General features: G+C 58.5%; 1 protein-coding gene across 5 annotated transcripts in view; it reads left to right on the top strand.

Annotated features, from left to right (window-relative positions):
- Nucleotides 1-18,855, top strand: part of SCUBE2 (signal peptide, CUB domain and EGF like domain containing 2) — a 112,401-nt gene that overhangs the window by 67,656 nt on the left and 25,890 nt on the right. For 4 of the 5 annotated variants that reach the window (XM_040410291.1, XM_040410290.1, XM_040410292.1 and 1 more), the window contains 2 exons: nt 3,032-3,172; nt 3,405-3,608. In XM_040410291.1, the coding sequence (XP_040266225.1) occupies nt 3,032-3,172; nt 3,405-3,608 (345 nt within the window). The remainder of the gene's footprint in view (nt 1-3,031; nt 3,173-3,404; nt 3,609-18,855) is intronic. The other variant, XM_040410293.1, reaches the window with a different exon arrangement.

Here is an 18,855-nt window from a genome sequence, read left to right as displayed (position 1 = left end):
TTCAGGGGAGAGGATGACTGTAGGACAGGAGAATACAGTCTATTTCCCCCTGTTATCAGCCATTTCACCCCGGGGAGAGGATGACTGTAGGACAGGAGAATACAGTCTATTGCGTCCTGTTATCAGCCATTTCAGGGGAGAGGATGACTGTAGGACAGGAGAATACAGTCTATTGCCCCCTGTTATCAGACATTTCAGGGGAGAGGATGACTGTAGGACAGGAGAATACAATCTATTGCCCCCTGTTATCAGCCATTTCAGGGGAGAGGATGACTGTAGGACAGGAGAATACAGTCTATTACCCTCTGTTATCAGCCATTTCACCCCGGGGAGAGGATGACTGTAGGACAGGAGAATACAGTCTATTGCGTCCTGTTATCAGCCATTTCAGGGGAGAGGATGACTGTAGGACAGGAGAATACAGTCTATTGCTCCTTGTTATCAGCCATTTCAGGGGAGAGGATGACTGTAGGACAGGAGAATACAGTCTATTGCTCCTTGTTATCAGCCATTTCAGGAGAGAGGATGACTGTAGGACAGGAGAATACAATCTATTGCCCCTGTTATCAGCCATTTCAGGGAGAGGATGACTGTAGGACAGGAGAATACAATCTATTGCCCCCTGTTATCAGCCATTTCAGGGGAGAGGATGACTGTAGGACAGGAGAATACAATCTATTGCCCCTGTTATCAGCCATTTCAGGGGAGAGGATGACTGTAGGACAGGAGAATACAGTCTATTGTTCCCGGTTATCAGCCATTTCAGGGGAGAGGATGACTGTAGGACAGGAGAATACAGTCTATTGCCCCCTGTTATCAGCCATTTCACCCCGGGGAGAGGATGACTGTAGGACAGGAGAATACAGTCTATTGCCCCCTGTTATCAGCCATTTCAGGGGAGAGGATGACTGTAGGACAGGAGAATACAGTCTATTGCTCCCTGTTATCAGCCATTTCAGGGGAGAGGATGACTGTAGGACAGGAGAATACAGTCTATTGCTCCCTGTTATCAGCCATTTCACATCGGGGAGAGGATGACTGTAGGACAGGAGAATACAGTCTATTGCCCCCTGTTATCAGCCATTTCAGGGGAGAGGATGACTGTAGGACAGGAGAATACAATCTATTGCCCTGTTATCAGCCATGTCAGGGGAGAGGATGACTGTAGGACAGGAGAATACAGTCTATTGCTCCCTGTTATCAGCCATTTCAGGGGAGAGGATGACTGTAGGACAGGAGAATACAATCTATTGCTCCCTGTTATCAGCCATTTCAGGGGGAGAGGATGACTGTAGGACAGGAGAATACAATCTATTGCTCCCTGTTATCAGCCATTTCAGGGGAGAGGATGACTGTAGGACAGGAGAATACAATCTATTGCTCCCTGTTATCAGCCATTTCAGGGGAGAGGATGACTGTAGGACAGGAGAATACAGTCTATTGTCCCCTGTTATCAGCCATTTCAGGGGAGAGGATGACTGTAGGACAGGAGAATACAATCTATTGCTCCCTGTTATCAGCCATTTCAGGGGAGAGGATGACTGTAGGACAGGAGAATACAGTCTATTGTCCCCTGTTATCAGCCATTTCAGGGGAGAGGATGACTGTAGGACAGGAGAATACAGTCTATTGCTCCCTGTTATCAGACATTTCAGGGGAGAGGATGACTGTAGGACAGGAGAATACAATCTATTGCCCTGTTATCAGCCATGTCAGGGGAGAGGATGACTGTAGGACAGGAGAATACAGTCTATTGCCCCCTGTTATCAGCCATTTCAGGGGAGAGGATGACTGTAGGACAGGAGAATACAATCTATTGCCCCCTGTTATCAGCCATTTCAGAGGAGAGGATGACTGTAGGACAGGAGAATACAGTCTATTGCCCCCTGTTATCAGCCATTTCAGGGGAGAGGATGACTGTAGGACAGGAGAATACAGTCTATTGCCCCCTGTTATCAGCCATTTCAGGGGAGAGGATGACTGTAGGACAGGAGAATACAGTCTATTGCTCCCTGTTATCAGCTATTTCAGGGGAGAGGATGACTGTAGGACAGGAGAATACAGTCTATTGTCCCCTGTTATCAGCCATTTCAGGGGAGAGGATGACTGTAGGGCAGGAGAATACAGTCTATTGCCCCCTGTTATCAGCCATTTCAGGGGAGAGGATGACTGTAGGACAGGAGAATACAGTCTATTGCCCCTGTTATCAGCCATTTCAGGGGAGAGGATGACTGTAGGACAGGAGAATACAGTCTATTGCTCCCTGTTATCAGCCATTTCAGGGGAGAGGATGACTGTAGGACAGGAGAATACAGTCTATTGCCCCCTGTTATCAGCCATTTCAGAGGAGAGGATGACTGTAGGACAGAATACAGTCTATTGCCCCCTGTTATCAGCCATTTCAGGGGAGAGGATGACTGTAGGACAGGAGAATACAGTCTATTGCTCCCTGTTATCAGCCATTTCAGGGTAGAGGATGACTGTAGGACAGGAGAATACAGTCTATTGCCCCCTGTTATCAGCCATTTCAGGGGAGAGGATGACTGTAAAGTCCTTCAGAGAGATGAAGTTGATAACGCTCCAGCACTGATATAACCTCCAGACATTACATCATATGTGACTGATATCAGCTGTTCCTCATATAACGCTCCAGTACTGATATAACCTCCAGAGACATTAGATCGTATGTGACTGATATCAGCCGCTCCTCCATGGAAGATATGTGGCAATTTTGTATTTACCCGTCTAATGGATTATAATTTAATGCTAATTGTACAATGATAATCTTTATACCGTAACTGGGCACTTTGTGGGATAGAAGTCAGAGATGAGATCACAGCGATGAGCAGAATCTGAGAACATAAACATCTATTTCCGAGACGCTGGAGTCTGAGTGTCTGTAATAAGCGGCGCAGATAACAGAGGGGAGCGATGGGGTGTTTCACTGTATCCGGAGCTGTTTATCTCCGAGACGCTGTTCCATCCTGGAATTACCGCCTCTGCTGCTTCTCTTTCATCTCTTTCCGCACAGAGAGACAGTCCCACGTCTATGAAAGCCTTTCCTTCGTCAACATAACGTGCAAGAGACGGCTGAGCGGACGCAAGACATCTGCCAAGGAGACCCTTATCACTGCTCACTTTGAGCTGGACATAAACCAGAAGGAGGTGACAGGTTCGTTTAATAACATGCAAAGTTGCGACATATTGGAAGTTTTCACGCCGCGCTTTTACTTTGCTGACTCCTCCCACTTCTTTGTCTTGAACACAAGTATCTCCTGTTTTGTATTGTGAGTTTGGGAATATAACGGGTGACGGTTCTCGGCGCTAGGCCCAATGTTGTAACAATGCACCACTGAGCTCTCTAGGGTGTTAACACTTATGCAAAGCCCTTTTATTTTCTTCAGAGACTTGCAGTCTCAGCTGTGTCCGTGGGAAAGCAGAAAAAAGGCTGCGCAAGACCATCAGGACCCTGCGGAAAGCGATTGGCAAGGACAACTTTCATGTTCGACTATCTGGCAAGGATTTTGAGGTCTCAAAGAAAATGCCTCGTTCGTCAGAAAACCAAGAGGCATGCGGAACTGGACAAATCCGCGTGGACAGTCGATGCGGTAAGCGCCTTCACACTATACTGGAAGTAAAACTGTCCATAATCCATAACACTACAAGGGAAGTAACTGTTGTTATCAGGAGCGTTGGGGATCATTCACTATTGGGGTGTAGCCATGCGAGGTGGGATTTCTGCAATGAATTTCCTCTTAGGTTTGTGTAACACGTGGACGTGCGGCGGATTTCATCCACTTTGTGCTGCCCCCGCAGCTTCGTGTAGCGCCTCCGCCCTATGTGGACAGATGCCGCAGCGTTACTGTACTGGAGGAGGATTGTGAATAGCCCTTGTCAGTGCCGTTCTGTCATGTAGGGGACGCTCATTCGATGTGACAGGCCTTCTGCAGGCTCTTTCTTCCAGAGAAGTAATTACAAGCTGAAGGTGCAGCATGGCTGCCATAATCCACTGGGATTTAGGGAACGCCTTGTACCTCCTTTATTATCCGGGCACGTGACACGTAAATGAGCTGCAAAGAAAATGTCCTTAGAAGACGCCGAGAAGTTCACGCTAAGTAAATAGTCAGATTGTATTTCGCTGAAGTCCGTCTACCAAACGCGTTTTGCAGTCTCGCCGCCTGGCCCTGTTCACTGGTACTCAGGATAATGAATAGGAGGACATCGGCAATATACTAACTGCTATATACCGCCTCCGCACTTCTATTTATGTTCTCTCTTACCTGGGAGGAGCTTGTAACTGTGCATTCATGAATAGAATTCTAGACAGTGAAAACTGACATGCAGGCAGATCAATACGAAAGAAGAGGGTGCAAATTTATATACCATTTATATGCCGTATGTCAGGGCATGCTGGGATTTGTAGTTTTGCAACAGCGGTGGATCTGCAGGTACTTTATAGGGAGGGAGCTATAGAACAGTGCCCCCAGTGGTTGCAGTTTGACATACACAGTGTTTTTCTTTCTTCATATATTGTGATGTAGACATCATTGACGATCCCTCGCACCTCGCACCCCGCACCCTGCACCCCTCCTTCTCCTCCATTGATGTTATTTCTAACCTTGGCTTCAGAAGAATTATAGACAAGGATCCAGATGTGGTAATGATGGCCACTCCTGTAATAACCTCCTACAGAATTTACTACAATGGCGGCCCCCTCCTGGCAGATTACATCCCTCACTTCATGATGCGCCCGACAGCTACATACAGTAAAAAACATTAGATTAGGTCATGAGTGATGTGAGGGGACATGGGACATCTCTCATCCTGAAGATAAGGGTTCCTGGGTCAGATCCTGCTAATCCGGCAGTTATTGGGGTCATCGGGCGGCACATTCCTGGGGTCTGGACATGGGACATCTCTCATCCTGAAGATAAGGGTTCCTGGGTCAGATCCTGCTAATCCGGCAGTTATTGGGGTCATCGGGCAGCACATTCCTGGGGTCTGGACATGGGACATCTCATCCTGAAGATAAGGGTTCCTGGGTCAGATCCTGCTAATCCGGCAGTTATTGGGGTCATCGGGCGGCACATTCCTGGGGTCTGGACATGGGACATCAGTCATCCTGATGATAAGGGTTCCTGGGTCAGATCCTGCTAATCCGGCAGTTATTGGGGTCATCGGGCGGCACATTCCTGGGGTCTGGACATGGGACATCAGTCATCCTGAAGATAAGGGTTCCTGGGTCAGATCCTGCTAATCCGGCAGTTATTGGGGTCATCGGGCGGCACATTCCTGGGGTCTGGACATGGGACATCAGTCATCCTGAAGATGAGGGTTCCTGGGTCAGATCCTGCTAATCCGGCAGTTATTGGGGTCATCGGGCGGCACATTCCTGGGGTCTGGACATGGGACATCAGTCATCCTGAAGATAAGGGTTCCTGGGTCAGATCCTGCTAATAGGGCAGTTATTGGGGTCATCGGGTGGCACATTCCTGGGGTCTGGACATTGGACATCAGTCATCCTGAAGATAAGGGTTCCTGGGTCAGATCCTGCTAATCCTGCAGTTATTGGGGTCATCGGGCGGCACATTCCTGGGGTCTGGACATGGGACATCAGTCATCCTGAAGATGAGGGTTCCTGGGTCAGATCCTGCTAATACGGCAGTTATTGGGGTCATCGGGCGGCACATTCCTGGGGTCTGGACATGGGACATCAGTCATCCTGAAGATGAGGGTTCCTGGGTCAGATCCTGCTAATCCGGCAGTTATTGGGGTCATCGGGCGGCACATTCCTGGGGTCTGGACATGGGACATCAGTCATCCTGAAGATGAGGGTTCCTGGGTCAGATCCTGCTAATCCGGCAGTTATTGGGGTCATCGGGCGGCACATTCCTGGGGTCTGGACATGGGACATCTCTCATCCTGAAGATAAGGGTTCCTGGGTCAGATCCTGCTAATCCGGCAGTTATTGGGGTCATCGGGCGGCACATTCCTGGGCTCTGGACATGGGACATCAGTCATCCTGAAGATAAGGGTTCCTGGCTCAGATCCTGCTAATCCGGCAGTTATTGGGGTCATCGGGCGGCACATTCCTGGGGTCTGGACATGGGACATCAGTCATCCTGAAGATGAGGGTTCCTGGGTCAGATCCTGCTAATCCGGCAGTTATTGGGGTCATCGGGCGGCACATTCCTGGGGTCTGGACATGGGACATCTCATCCTGAAGATAAGGGTTCCTGGGTCAGATCCTGCTAATCCTGCAGTTATTGGGGTCATCGGGCGGCACATTCCTGGGGTCTGGACATGGGACATCAGTCATCCTGAAGATGAGGGTTCCTGGCTCAGATCCTGCTAATACGGCAGTTATTGGGGTCATCGGGCGGCACATTCCTGGAGTCTGGACATGGGACATCTCATCCTGAAGATAAGGGTTCCTGGGTCAGATCCTGCTAATCCGGCAGTTATTGGGGTCATCGGGCGGCACATTCCTGGGGTCTGGACATGGGACATCAGTCATCCTGAAGATAAGGGTTCCTGGGTCAGATCCTGCTAATACGGCAGTTATTGGGGTCATCGGGCGGCACATTCCTGGAGTCTGGACATGGGACATCTCATCCTGAAGATAAGGGTTCCTGGGTCAGATCCTGCTAATCCGGCAGTTATTGGGGTCATCGGGCGGCACATTCCTGGGGTCTGGACATGGGACATCAGTCATCCTGAAGATGAGGGTTCCTGGGTCAGATCCTGCTAATCCGGCAGTTATTGGGGTCATCGGGCGGCACATTCCTGGGGTCTGGACATGGGACATCTCTCATCCTGAAGATGAGGGTTCCTGGGTCAGATCCTGCTAATCCTGCAGTTATTGGGGTCATCGGGCGGCACATTCCTGGGGTCTGGACATGGGACATCAGTCATCCTGAAGATGAGGGTTCCTGGGTCAGATCCTGCTAATCCGGCAGTTATTGGGGTCATCGGGCGGCACATTCCTGGGGTCTGGACATGGGACATCTCTCATCCTGAAGATGAGGGTTCCTGGGTCAGATCCTTCTAATCCGGCAGTTATTGGGGTCATCGGGCGGCACATTCCTGGGGTCTGGACATGGGACATCAGTCATCCTGATGATAAGGGTTCCTGGGTCAGATCCTGCTAATCCTGCAGTTATTGGGGTCATCGGGCGGCACATTCCTGGGGTCTGGACATGGGACATCAGTCATCCTGAAGATAAGGGTTCCTGGCTCAGATCCTGCTAATCCTGCAGTTATTGGGGTCATCGGGCGGCACATTCCTGGGGTCTGGACATGGGACATCAGTCATCCTGAAGATGAGGGTTCCTGGGTCAGATCCTGCTAATCCGGCAGTTATTGGGGTCATCGGGTGGCACATTCCTGGGGTCTGGACATGGGACATCAGTCATCCTGAAGATAAGGGTTCCTGGCTCAGATCCTGCTAATCCGGCAGTTATTGGGGTCATCGGGCGGCACATTCCTGGGGTCTGGACATGGGACATCAGTCATCCTGAAGATAAGGGTTCCTGGGTCAGATCCTGCTAATCCTGCAGTTATTGGGGTCATCGGGCGGCACATTCCTGGGGTCTGGACATGGGACATCAGTCATCCTGAAGATGAGGGTTCCTGGGTCAGATCCTGCTAATCCGGCAGTTATTGGGGTCATCGGGCGGCACATTCCTGGGGTCTGGACATGGGACATCAGTCATCCTAAAGATGAGGGTTCCTGGATCAGATCCTGCTAATCCTGCAGTTATTGGGGTCATCGGGCGGCACATTCCTGGGGTCTGGACATGGGACATCAGTCATCCTGAAGATGAGGGTTCCTGGGTCAGATCCTGCTAATCCGGCAGTTATTGGGGTCATCGGGCGGCACATTCCTGGGGTCTGGACATGGGACATCAGTCATCCTGAAGATGAGGGTTCCTGGGTCAGATCCTGCTAATCCTGCAGTTATTGGGGTCATCGGGCGGCACATTCCTGGGGTCTGGACATGGGACATCAGTCATCCTGAAGATAAGGGTTCCTGGGTCAGATCCTGCTAATCCTGCAGTTATTGGGGTCATCGGACGGCACATTCCTGGGGTCTGGACATGGGACATCAGTCATCCTGAAGATGAGGGTTCCTGGGTCAGATCCTGCTAATCCTGCAGTTATTGGGGTCATCGGGCGGCACTTTCCTGGGGTCTGGACATGGGACATCTCTCATCCTGAAGATAAGGGTTCCTGGGTCAGATCCTGCTAATCCGGCAGTTATTGGGGTCATCGGCGGGACATTTCTGGGGTCTGGACATGGGACATCTCATCCCGAAGATAAGGGTTCCTGGGTCAGATCCTGCTAATCCTGCAGTTATTGGGGTCATCGGACGGCACATTCCTGGGGTCTGGACATGGGACATCAGTCATCCTGAAGATGAGGGTTCCTGGGTCAGATCCTGCTAATCCGGCAGTTATTGGGGTCATCGGACGGCACATTCCTGGGGTCTGGACATGGGACATCAGTCATCCTGAAGATGAGGGTTCCTGGGTCAGATCCTGCTAATCCGGCAGTTATTGGGGTCATCGGACGGCACATTCCTGGGGTCTGGACATGGGACATCAGTCATCCTGAAGATGAGGGTTCCTGGGTCAGATCCTGCTAATCCGGCAGTTATTGGGGTCATCGGGCGGCACATTCCTGGGGTCTGGACATGGGACATCAGTCATCCTGAAGATAAGGGTTCCTGGGTCAGATCCTGCTAATCCTGCAGTTATTGGGGTCATCGGACGGCACATTCCTGGGGTCTGGACATGGGACATCAGTCATCCTGAAGATGAGGGTTCCTGGGTCAGATCCTGCTAATCCTGCAGTTATTGGGGTCATCGGGCGGCACTTTCCTGGGGTCTGGACATGGGACATCAGTCATCCTGAAGATGAGGGTTCCTGGGTCAGATCCTGCTAATCCTGCAGTTATTGGGGTCATCGGGCGGCACATTCCTGGGGTCTGGACATGGGACATCAGTCATCCTGAAGATGAGGGTTCCTGGGTCAGATCCTGCTAATCCTGCAGTTATTGGGGTCATCGGGCGGCACATTCCTGGGGTCTGGACATGGGACATCAGTCATCCTGAAGATGAGGGTTCCTGGGTCAGATCCTGCTAATCCGGCAGTTATTGGGGTCATCGGCGGGACATTTCTGGGGTCTGGACATGGGACATCTCATCCCGAAGATAAGGGTTCCTGGGTCAGATCCTGCTAATCCTGCAGTTATTGGGGTCATCGGACGGCACATTCCTGGGGTCTGGACATGGGACATCAGTCATCCTGAAGATGAGGGTTCCTGGGTCAGATCCTGCTAATCCGGCAGTTATTGGGGTCATCGGGCGGCACATTCCTGGGGTCTGGACATGGGACATCAGTCATCCTGAAGATGAGGGTTCCTGGGTCAGATCCTGCTAATCCGGCAGTTATTGGGGTCATCGGCGGGACATTTCTGGGGTCTGGACATGGGACATCTCTCATCCTGAAGATAAGGGTTCCTGGGTCAGATCCTGCTAATCCGGCAGTTATTGGGGTCATCGGGCGGCACATTCCTGGGGATCTGGAAATAAAAACCCGTTCTGCTAATCCAGCATCATTGTGTCTCTGGGTTTGGAGGATTTCCGGACTATCGGACTCTGCTCTCCTACATACCAGCACACTGTGGCGGCACATGCAGATCTTTGGTGTCGCCCCCTCTGCCGCCCCAGCCAAGAGCACTAGGATTTTGCAGCACATTCAGGGCTAATAATACTTCATTCCCGGTCAGACTCCTGGAGCTCATGAAAGGCCTAATCGAAGTATAAATTGCGTCCACAATGCGAGAATCCGATTTTCAGCGACAGTTAGGGCTGCGCAGGAGCCGCTCTGACCTCGACGGCGAGTTCACATTCAACAACTGAGATCAATGGGGGGTTTTCTGCGGCATTAGATACTTAGAAGACACAATGTCTGAATGGAGGTCAGATCCCTTTAGAAGGCTTTGTGGCCACTAATCCGGAGCGCCCCCTGCGGGGCCCCATTTTACATCACAAAAGCCCCAGAGTATTAAAAACCAGCTGCGTGAAGACCCCCGAATGGGCTTTTAATGGTCACTGGAGACTCACAAAAGGCCCCACTATGAAGATGAAGTCTGCCGAAGCCAATGGCTCCCATTGTCCGGGGCCAAAGACGATGGGGATTTGAATTCTTGTTTTTTTAATACCTGAAGTCAATAGGCGTCTGAAGTGCAGCACTTGAATGGGGGCGGCCGCTGCGATCGGATCCTATCAGGACCCGCTGATAAATATCGCACGGTCGGACCTTAAGGTGAAGGAGTGGCGCTCGCTCATAAACCAGTTGCATAATTCCTGACACCCCCCCCCCCCCATTATTTATATAGAAATGATTGTTAAACGCAAAGTGAAATAAAACGTATCCTCGGATTTCACAAGACTTTACGGGAATCCTGCGCAGCAAGTCAGAGCGCTGGATCCTGACAGCTGAGGCAGATCTGGTCTGCATCACGACTGACGCCAAGTTATCAGATGTGTGTTCTGAAATGTGCTGCTGCACCAGGATGTAGCAGAGCTGATGTAGTCACTGCTCCTCGCTGCTACTTCATTTACGCTTTGTGATCCTTAAGTGCAGATGTTACCTGCAGTCCTATGTAACTCGCTAATAGCGTGTAATATCCCCCCCCCCCCCCCCCCCCCCACATTCATGGGACTTGGCCGAGCATGAATGAGATTTCTGAGTGAGGGGAGTAAACTGATCCCAGACTCGCTCCTCTGTCCCCCCCCCTCCAGACTCGCTCCTCTGTCCCCCCCCTCCAGACTCGCTCCTCTGTCCCCCCCCTCCAGACTCGCTCCTCTGTCCCCCCCCTCCAGACTCGCTCCTCTGTCCCCCCCCTCCAGACTCGCTCCTCTGTCCCCCCCCCTCCAGACTCGCTCCTCTGTCCCCCCCCCTCCAGACTCGCTCCTCTGTCCCCCCCCCCTCCAGACTCGCTCCTCTGTCCCCCCCCCCCTCCAGACTCGCTCCTCTGTCCCCCCCCTCCAGACTCGCTCCTCTGTCCCCCCCTCCAGACTCGCTCCTCTGCCCCCCCTCCAGGCTCGCTCCTCTGTCCCCCCCTCCAGACTCGCTCCTCTGTCCCCCCCCTCCAGACTCGCTCCTCTGTCGTCGTCCCCTCCAGACTCGCTCCTCTGTCGTCCCCCCCTCCAGACTCGCTCCTCTGTCGTCCCCCCCTCCAGACTCGCTCCTCTGTCGTCCCCCCCTCCAGACTCGCTCCTCTGTCGTCGTCCCCTCCAGACTCGCTCCTCTGTCGTCGTCCCCTCCAGACTCGCTCCTCTGTCTCCCCCTCCAGACTCGCTCCTCTGCCCCCCCCTCCAGACTCGCTCCTCTGTCCCCCCTCCAGATTCAATCCTCTGTCCCCCTCCTCCAGACTCGCTCCTCTGCCCCCCCCCCTCCAGACTCGCTCCTCTGGCCCCCTCTCCACGCGCCCCTGTTCCCCCTCCAGACTTCTCTGTCTCCCCTTCTCCTCAATCCTCTGTCCCCTGCCAGACTCAATCCGCTGTCCCCCCGTCCAGACTCCTCTGTCCCCCTCTCCTCAATCCTCTGTCCCCCTCTCCATACTCCTCTGCCCCCTCCTCCAGACTCGCTCCTCTGTCCCCCCCCTCCAGACTCGCTCCTCTGTCCCCCCCCTCCAGACTCGCTCCTCTGTCCCCCCCCCTCCAGACTCACTCCTCTGTCCCCCCCCTCCAGACTCGCTCCTCTGTCCCCCCCCTCCAGACTCGCTCCTCTGTCCTCCCCTCCAGACTCGCTCCTCTGCCCCCCCCTCCAGACTCGCTCCTCTGTCCCCCCCCCCCTCCAGACTCGCTCCTCTGCCCCCCCCCTCCAGACTCGCTCCTCGGTCCCCCCCTCCAGACTCGCTCCTCTGTCCCCCCCTCCAGACTCGCTCCTCTGCCCCCCCCTCCAGACTCGCTCCTCTGTCTCCCCCTCCAGACTCGCTCCTCTGCCCCCCCTCCAGACTCGCTCCTCTGTCCTCCCCTCCAGACTCGCTCCTCTGTCTCCCCCTCCAGACTCGCTCCTCTGCCCCCCCCTCCAGACTCGCTCCTCTGTCCCCCCCCCCTCCAGACCTGCCCCTCTGTCCCCCCCCTCCAGACTCGCTCCTCGGTCCCCCCCTCCAGACTCGCTCCTCTGTCCCCCCCCTCCAGACTCGCTCCTCTGTCGTCCCCCCTCCAGACTCGCTCCTCTGCCCCCCCCTCCAGACTCGCTCCTCTGCCCCCCCCTCCAGACTCGCTCCTCTGCCCCCCCTCCAGACTCGCTCCTCTGCCCCCCCCTCCAGACTCGCTCCTCTGCCCCCCCCTCCAGACTCGCTCCTCTTTCCCCCCCCTCCAGACTCGCTCCTCTTTCCCCCCCATCCAGACTCGCTCCTCTGCCCCCCCTCCAGATTCAATCCTCTGTCCCCCTCCTCCAGACTCGCTCCTCTGCCCCCCCCTCCAGACTCGCTCCTCTGCCCCCCCTCCAGATTCAATCCTCTGTCCCCCTCCTCCAGACTCGCTCCTCTGCCCCCCCCTCCAGACTCGCTCCTCTGCCCCCCCTCCAGATTCAATCCTCTGTCCCCCCCCTCCAGACTCGCTCCTCTGTCCCCCCCCCCCAGACTCGCTCCTCTGTCCTCCCCTCCAGACTCGCTCCTCTGTCGTCGTCCCCTCCAGACTCGCTCCTCTGTCTCCCCCTCCAGACTCGCTCCTCTGCCCCCCCTCCAGACTCGCTCCTCTGTCCTCCCCTCCAGACTCGCTCCTCTGTCTCCCCCTCCAGACTCGCTCCTCTGCCCCCCCTCCAGACTCGCTCCTCTGTCCCCCCCCCCTCCAGACTCGCTCCTCTGTCCCCCCCCTCCAGACTCGCTCCTCGGTCCCCCCCTCCAGACTCGCTCCTCTGTCCCCCCCCCTCCAGACTCGCTCCTCTGCCCCCCCCTCCAGACTCGCTCCTCTGCCCCCCCCCTCCAGACTCGCTCCTCTGCCCCCCCTCCAGACTCGCTCTTCTGTCCCCCCCCTCCCGACTCGCTCCTCTGTCCCCCCCTCCAGACTCGCTCCTCTGTCCCCCCCCCTCCAGACTCGCTCCTCTGTCCCCCCCCTCCAGACTCGCTCCTCTGCCCCCCCCCCCAGACTCGCTCCTCTGCCCCCCCTCCAGAATCGCTCCTCTGCCCCCCCCTCCAGACTCGCTCCTCTGCCCCCCCCCTCCAGACTCGCTCCTCTTTCCCCCCCCTCCAGACTCGCTCCTCTGCCCCCCCCCCCAGACTCGCTCCTCTGCCCCCCCTCCAGATTCAATCCTCTGTCCCCCTCCTCCAGACTCGCTCCTATGCCCCCCCCCCTCCAGACTCGCTCCTCTGGCCCCCTCTCCACGCGCCCCTGTTCCCCCTCCAGACTTCTCTGTCTCCCCTTCTCCTCAATCCTCTGTCCCCTGCCAGACTCAATCCGCTGTCCCCCGTCCAGACTCCTCTGTCCCCCTCTCCTCAATCCTCTGTCCCCCTCTCCATACTCCTCTGCCCCCCCCTCCAGACTCGCTCCTCTGTCCCCCCCCTCCAGACTCGCTCCTCTGTCCCCCCCCTCCAGACTCACTCCTCTGTCCCCCCCCTCCAGACTCGCTCCTCTGTCCCCCCCCCTCCAGACTCGCTCCTCTGTCCCCCCCCTCCAGACTCGCTCCTCTGTCCCCCCCCTCCAGACTCGCTCCTCTGTCCCCCCCCTCCAGACTCGCTCCTCTGTCGTCCCCCCTCCAGACTCGCCCCTCTGTCGTCCCCCCTCCAGACTCGCCCCTCTGTCGTCCCCCCTCCAGACTCTCTCCTCTGTCGTCCCCCTCCAGACTCTCTCCTCTGTCCCCCCCCTCCAGACTCGCTCCTCTGTCGTCCCCCCTCCAGACTCGCTCCTCTGTCCCCCCTCCAGACTCAATCCTCTGTCCCCCTCCTCCAGACTCGCTCCTCTGCCCCCCCCTCCAGACTCGCTCCTCTGCCCCCCCCTCCAGACTCGCTCCTCTGCCCCCCCCTCCAGACTCGCTCCTCTGCCCCCCCCCCCTCCAGACTCGGTCCTCTGTCCCCCTCCTCCAGACTCGCTCCTCTGTCTCCCCCTCCAGACTCGCCCCTCTGTCGTCCCCCCTCCAGACTCGCCCCTCTGTCGTCCCCCCTCCAGACTCGCTCCTCTGTCCCCCCCTCCAGACTCGCTCCTCTGTCCCCCCCTCCAGACTCGCTCCTCTGCCCCCCCTCCAGACTCGCTCCTCTGCCCCCCCCTCCAGACTCGCTCCTCTGTCCCCCCCCCTCCAGACTCGCTCCTCTGCCCCCCCCTCCAGACTCGCTCTTCTGTCCCCCTCTCCACGCGCCCCTGTTCCCCCTCCAGACTCCTCTGTCTCCCCTTCTCCTCAATCCTCTGTCCCCCTCTCCATACTCCTCTGTCCCCCTCTCCATACTCCTCTGTCCCCTGCCAGACTCAATCCTCTGTCCCCCCCGTCCAGACTCACTTCTCTGTCCCCTTCTCCCTCCACACTCCTCTGTCCCCCCGCCAGACTCGTTCCTCTGTCCCCTTCTCCCTCCACACTCCTCTGTCCCCCTCTCCTCAATCCTCTGTCCCCCTCTCCACACTCCTCTGTCCGCCTCTCCATACTCCTCTGTCCCCTCCAGGCTCAATTCCCCCCTTCCCCCCGTCCAGACTCACTTCTCTGTCCCCTTCTCCCTCCACACTCCTCTGTCCCCCCCCTCCAGACTCGCTCCTCTGTCCCCCCCCTCCAGACTCGCTCCTCTGTCCCCCCCCTCCAGACTCGCTCCTCTGTCCCCCCCCTCCAGACTCGCTCCTCTGTCCCCCCCCTCCAGACTCGCTCCTCTGTCCCCCCCCTCCAGACTCGCTCCTCTGTCCCCCCCCCTCCAGACTCGCTCCTCTGTCCCCCCCCCTCCAGACTCGCTCCTCTGTCCCCCCCCCTCCAGACTCGCTCCTCTGTCCCCCCCCCCCTCCAGACTCGCTCCTCTGTCCCCCCCCTCCAGACTCGCTCCTCTGTCCCCCCCTCCAGACTCGCTCCTCTGCCCCCCCCTCCAGACTCGCTCCTCTGTCCCCCCCCTCCAGACTCGCTCCTCTGTCCCCCCCCTCCAGACTCACTCCTCTGTCCCCCCCCTCCAGACTCGCTCCTCTGTCCCCCCCCCTCCAGACTCGCTCCTCTGTCCCCCCCCTCCAGACTCGCTCCTCTGTCCCCCCCCTCCAGACTCGCTCCTCTGTCCCCCCCCTCCAGACTCGCTCCTCTGTCGTCCCCCCTCCAGACTCGCCCCTCTGTCGTCCCCCCTCCAGACTCGCCCCTCTGTCGTCCCCCCTCCAGACTCTCTCCTCTGTCGTCCCCCTCCAGACTCTCTCCTCTGTCCCCCCCCTCCAGACTCGCTCCTCTGTCGTCCCCCCTCCAGACTCGCTCCTCTGTCCCCCCTCCAGACTCAATCCTCTGTCCCCCTCCTCCAGACTCGCTCCTCTGCCCCCCCCTCCAGACTCGCTCCTCTGCCCCCCCCTCCAGACTCGCTCCTCTGCCCCCCCCTCCAGACTCGCTCCTCTGCCCCCCCCCCCCTCCAGACTCGGTCCTCTGTCCCCCTCCTCCAGACTCGCTCCTCTGTCTCCCCCTCCAGACTCGCCCCTCTGTCGTCCCCCCTCCAGACTCGCCCCTCTGTCGTCCCCCCTCCAGACTCGCTCCTCTGTCCCCCCCTCCAGACTCGCTCCTCTGCCCCCCCTCCAGACTCGCTCCTCTGCCCCCCCCTCCAGACTCGCTCCTCTGTCCCCCCCCTCCAGACTCGCTCCTCTGCCCCCCCCTCCAGACTCGCTCTTCTGTCCCCCTCTCCACGCGCCCCTGTTCCCCCTCCAGACTCCTCTGTCTCCCCTTCTCCTCAATCCTCTGTCCCCCTCTCCATACTCCTCTGTCCCCCTCTCCATACTCCTCTGTCCCCTGCCAGACTCAATCCTCTGTCCCCCCCGTCCAGACTCACTTCTCTGTCCCCTTCTCCCTCCACACTCCTCTGTCCCCCCGCCAGACTCGTTCCTCTGTCCCCTTCTCCCTCCACACTCCTCTGTCCCCCTCTCCTCAATCCTCTGTCCCCCTCTCCACACTCCTCTGTCCGCCTCTCCATACTCCTCTGTCCCCTCCAGGCTCAATTCCCCCCTTCCCCCCGTCCAGACTCACTTCTCTGTCCCCTTCTCCCTCCACACTCCTCTGTCCCCCCTCCAGACTCGCTCCTCTGCCCCCCCTCCAGACTCGCTCCTCTGTCCCCCCCCTCCAGACTCGCTCCTCTGTCCCCCCCCTCCAGACTCGCTCCTCTGTCCCCCCCCTCCAGACTCGCTCCTCTGTCCCCCCCCTCCAGACTCGCTCCTCTGTCCCCCCCCTCCAGACTCGCTCCTCTGTCCCCCCCCCCTCCAGACTCGCTCCTCTGTCCCCCCCCCTCCAGACTCGCTCCTCTGTCCCCCCCCCCTCCAGACTCGCTCCTCTGCCCCCCCCCCTCCAGACTCGCTCCTCTGTCCCCCCCCTCCAGACTTGCTCCTCTGTCCCCCCCTCCAGACTCGCTCCTCTGCCCCCCCCTCCAGACTCGCTCCTCTGTCCCCCCCCTCCAGACTCGCTCCTCTGTCGTCCCCCCCTCCAGACTCGCTCCTCTGTCGTCCCCCCCTCCAGACTCGCTCCTCTGTCGTCCCCCCCTCCAGACTCGCTCCTCTGTCGTCGTCCCCTCCAGACTCGCTCCTCTGTCGTCGTCCCCTCCAGACTCGCTCCTCTGTCCCCCCCCCTCCAGACTCGCTCCTCTGTCCCCCCCCTCCAGACTCGCTCCTCTGTCCCCCCCCCTCCAGACTCGCTCCTCTGTCCCCCCCCTCCAGACTCGCTCCTCTGTCCCCCCCCTCCAGACTCGCTCCTCTGTCCCCCCCCCTCCAGACTCGCTCCTCTGTCCCCCCCCCTCCAGACTCGCTCCTCTCTCCCCCCCCCCCCAGACTCGCTCCTCTGTCCCCCCCCCCTCCAGACTCGCTCCTCTGTCCCCCCCCTCCAGACTCGCTCCTCTGTCCCCCCCTCCAGACTCGCTCCTCTGCCCCCCCCTCCAGACTCGCTCCTCTGTCCCCCCCCTCCAGACTCGCTCCTCTGTCGTCCCCCCCTCCAGACTCGCTCCTCTGTCGTCCCCCCCTCCAGACTCGCTCCTCTGTCGTCCCCCCCTCCAGACTCGCTCCTCTGTCGTCGTCCCCTCCAGACTCGCTCCTCTGTCGTCGTCCCCTCCAGACTCGCTCCTCTGCCCCCCCCTCCAGACTCGCTCCTCTGTCCCCCCTCCAGATTCAATCCTCTGTCCCCCTCCTCCAGACTCGCTCCTCTGCCCCCCCCCCCCTCCAGACTCGCTCCTCTGGCCCCCTCTCCACGCGCCCCTGTTCCCCCTCCAGACTTCTCTGTCTCCCCTTCTCCTCAATCCTCTGTCCCCTGCCAGACTCAATCCGCTGTCCCCCCGTCCAGACTCCTCTGTCCCCCTCTCCTCAATCCTCTGTCCCCCTCTCCATACTCCTCTGCCCCCTCCTCCAGACTCGCTCCTCTGTCCCCCCCCTCCAGACTCGCTCCTCTGTCCCCCCCCTCCAGACTCGCTCCTCTGTCCCCCCCCCTCCAGACTCACTCCTCTGTCCCCCCCCTCCAGACTCGCTCCTCTGTCCCCCCCCTCCAGACTCGCTCCTCTGTCCTCCCCTCCAGACTCGCTCCTCTGCCCCCCCCCCTCCAGACTCGCTCCTCTGTCCCCCCCCCCTCCAGACTCGCTCCTCTGCCCCCCCCCTCCAGACTCGCTCCTCGGTCCCCCCCTCCAGACTCGCTCCTCTGTCCCCCCCTCCAGACTCGCTCCTCTGCCCCCCCCCTCCAGACTCGCTCCTCTGTCTCCCCCTCCAGACTCGCTCCTCTGCCCCCCCTCCAGACTCGCTCCTCTGTCCTCCCCTCCAGACTCGCTCCTCTGTCTCCCCCTCCAGACTCGCTCCTCTGCCCCCCCCTCCAGACTCGCTCCTCTGTCCCCCCCCCCCTCCAGACCTGCCCCTCTGTCCCCCCCCCTCCAGACTCGCTCCTCGGTCCCCCCCTCCAGACTCGCTCCTCTGTCCCCCCCCTCCAGACTCGCTCCTCTGTCGTCCCCCCTCCAGACTCGCTCCTCTGCCCCCCCCTCCAGACTCGCTCCTCTGTCCCCCCCCTCCAGACTCGCTCCTCTGCCCCCCCTCCAGACTCGCTCCTCTGCCCCCCCCTCCAGACTCGCTCCTCTGCCCCCCCCCTCCAGACTCGCTCCTCTTTCCCCCCCCTCCAGACTCGCTCCTCTTTCCCCCCCATCCAGACTCGCTCCTCTGCCCCCCCTCCAGATTCAATCCTCTGTCCCCCTCCTCCAGACTCGCTCCTCTGCCCCCCCCTCCAGACTCGCTCCTCTGCCCCCCCTCCAGATTCAATCCTCTGTCCCCCTCCTCCAGACTCGCTCCTCTGCCCCCCCCTCCAGACTCGCTCCTCTGCCCCCCCTCCAGATTCAATCCTCTGTCCCCCCCCTCCAGACTCGCTCCTCTGTCCCCCCCCTCCAGACTCGCTCCTCTGTCCTCCCCTCCAGACTCGCTCCTCTGTCGTCGTCCCCTCCAGACTCGCTCCTCTGTCTCCCCCTCCAGACTCGCTCCTCTGCCCCCCCTCCAGACTCGCTCCTCTGTCCTCCCCTCCAGACTCGCTCCTCTGTCTCCCCCTCCAGACTCGCTCCTCTGCCCCCCCTCCAGACTCGCTCCTCTGTCCCCCCCCCCCCCCCTCCAGACTCGCTCCTCTGTCCCCCCCCTCCAGACTCGCTCCTCGGTCCCCCCCTCCAGACTCGCTCCTCTGTC

The sequence above is a fragment of the Bufo bufo genome, chromosome 10, assembly GCF_905171765.1.
Source record: "Bufo bufo chromosome 10, aBufBuf1.1, whole genome shotgun sequence".
In the NCBI taxonomy this organism is placed as follows: Eukaryota; Metazoa; Chordata; class Amphibia; order Anura; family Bufonidae; genus Bufo; species Bufo bufo.
Note: the sequence above shows the minus strand (reverse complement) of the source record. Positions and strands in the feature narration are given on the sequence as shown.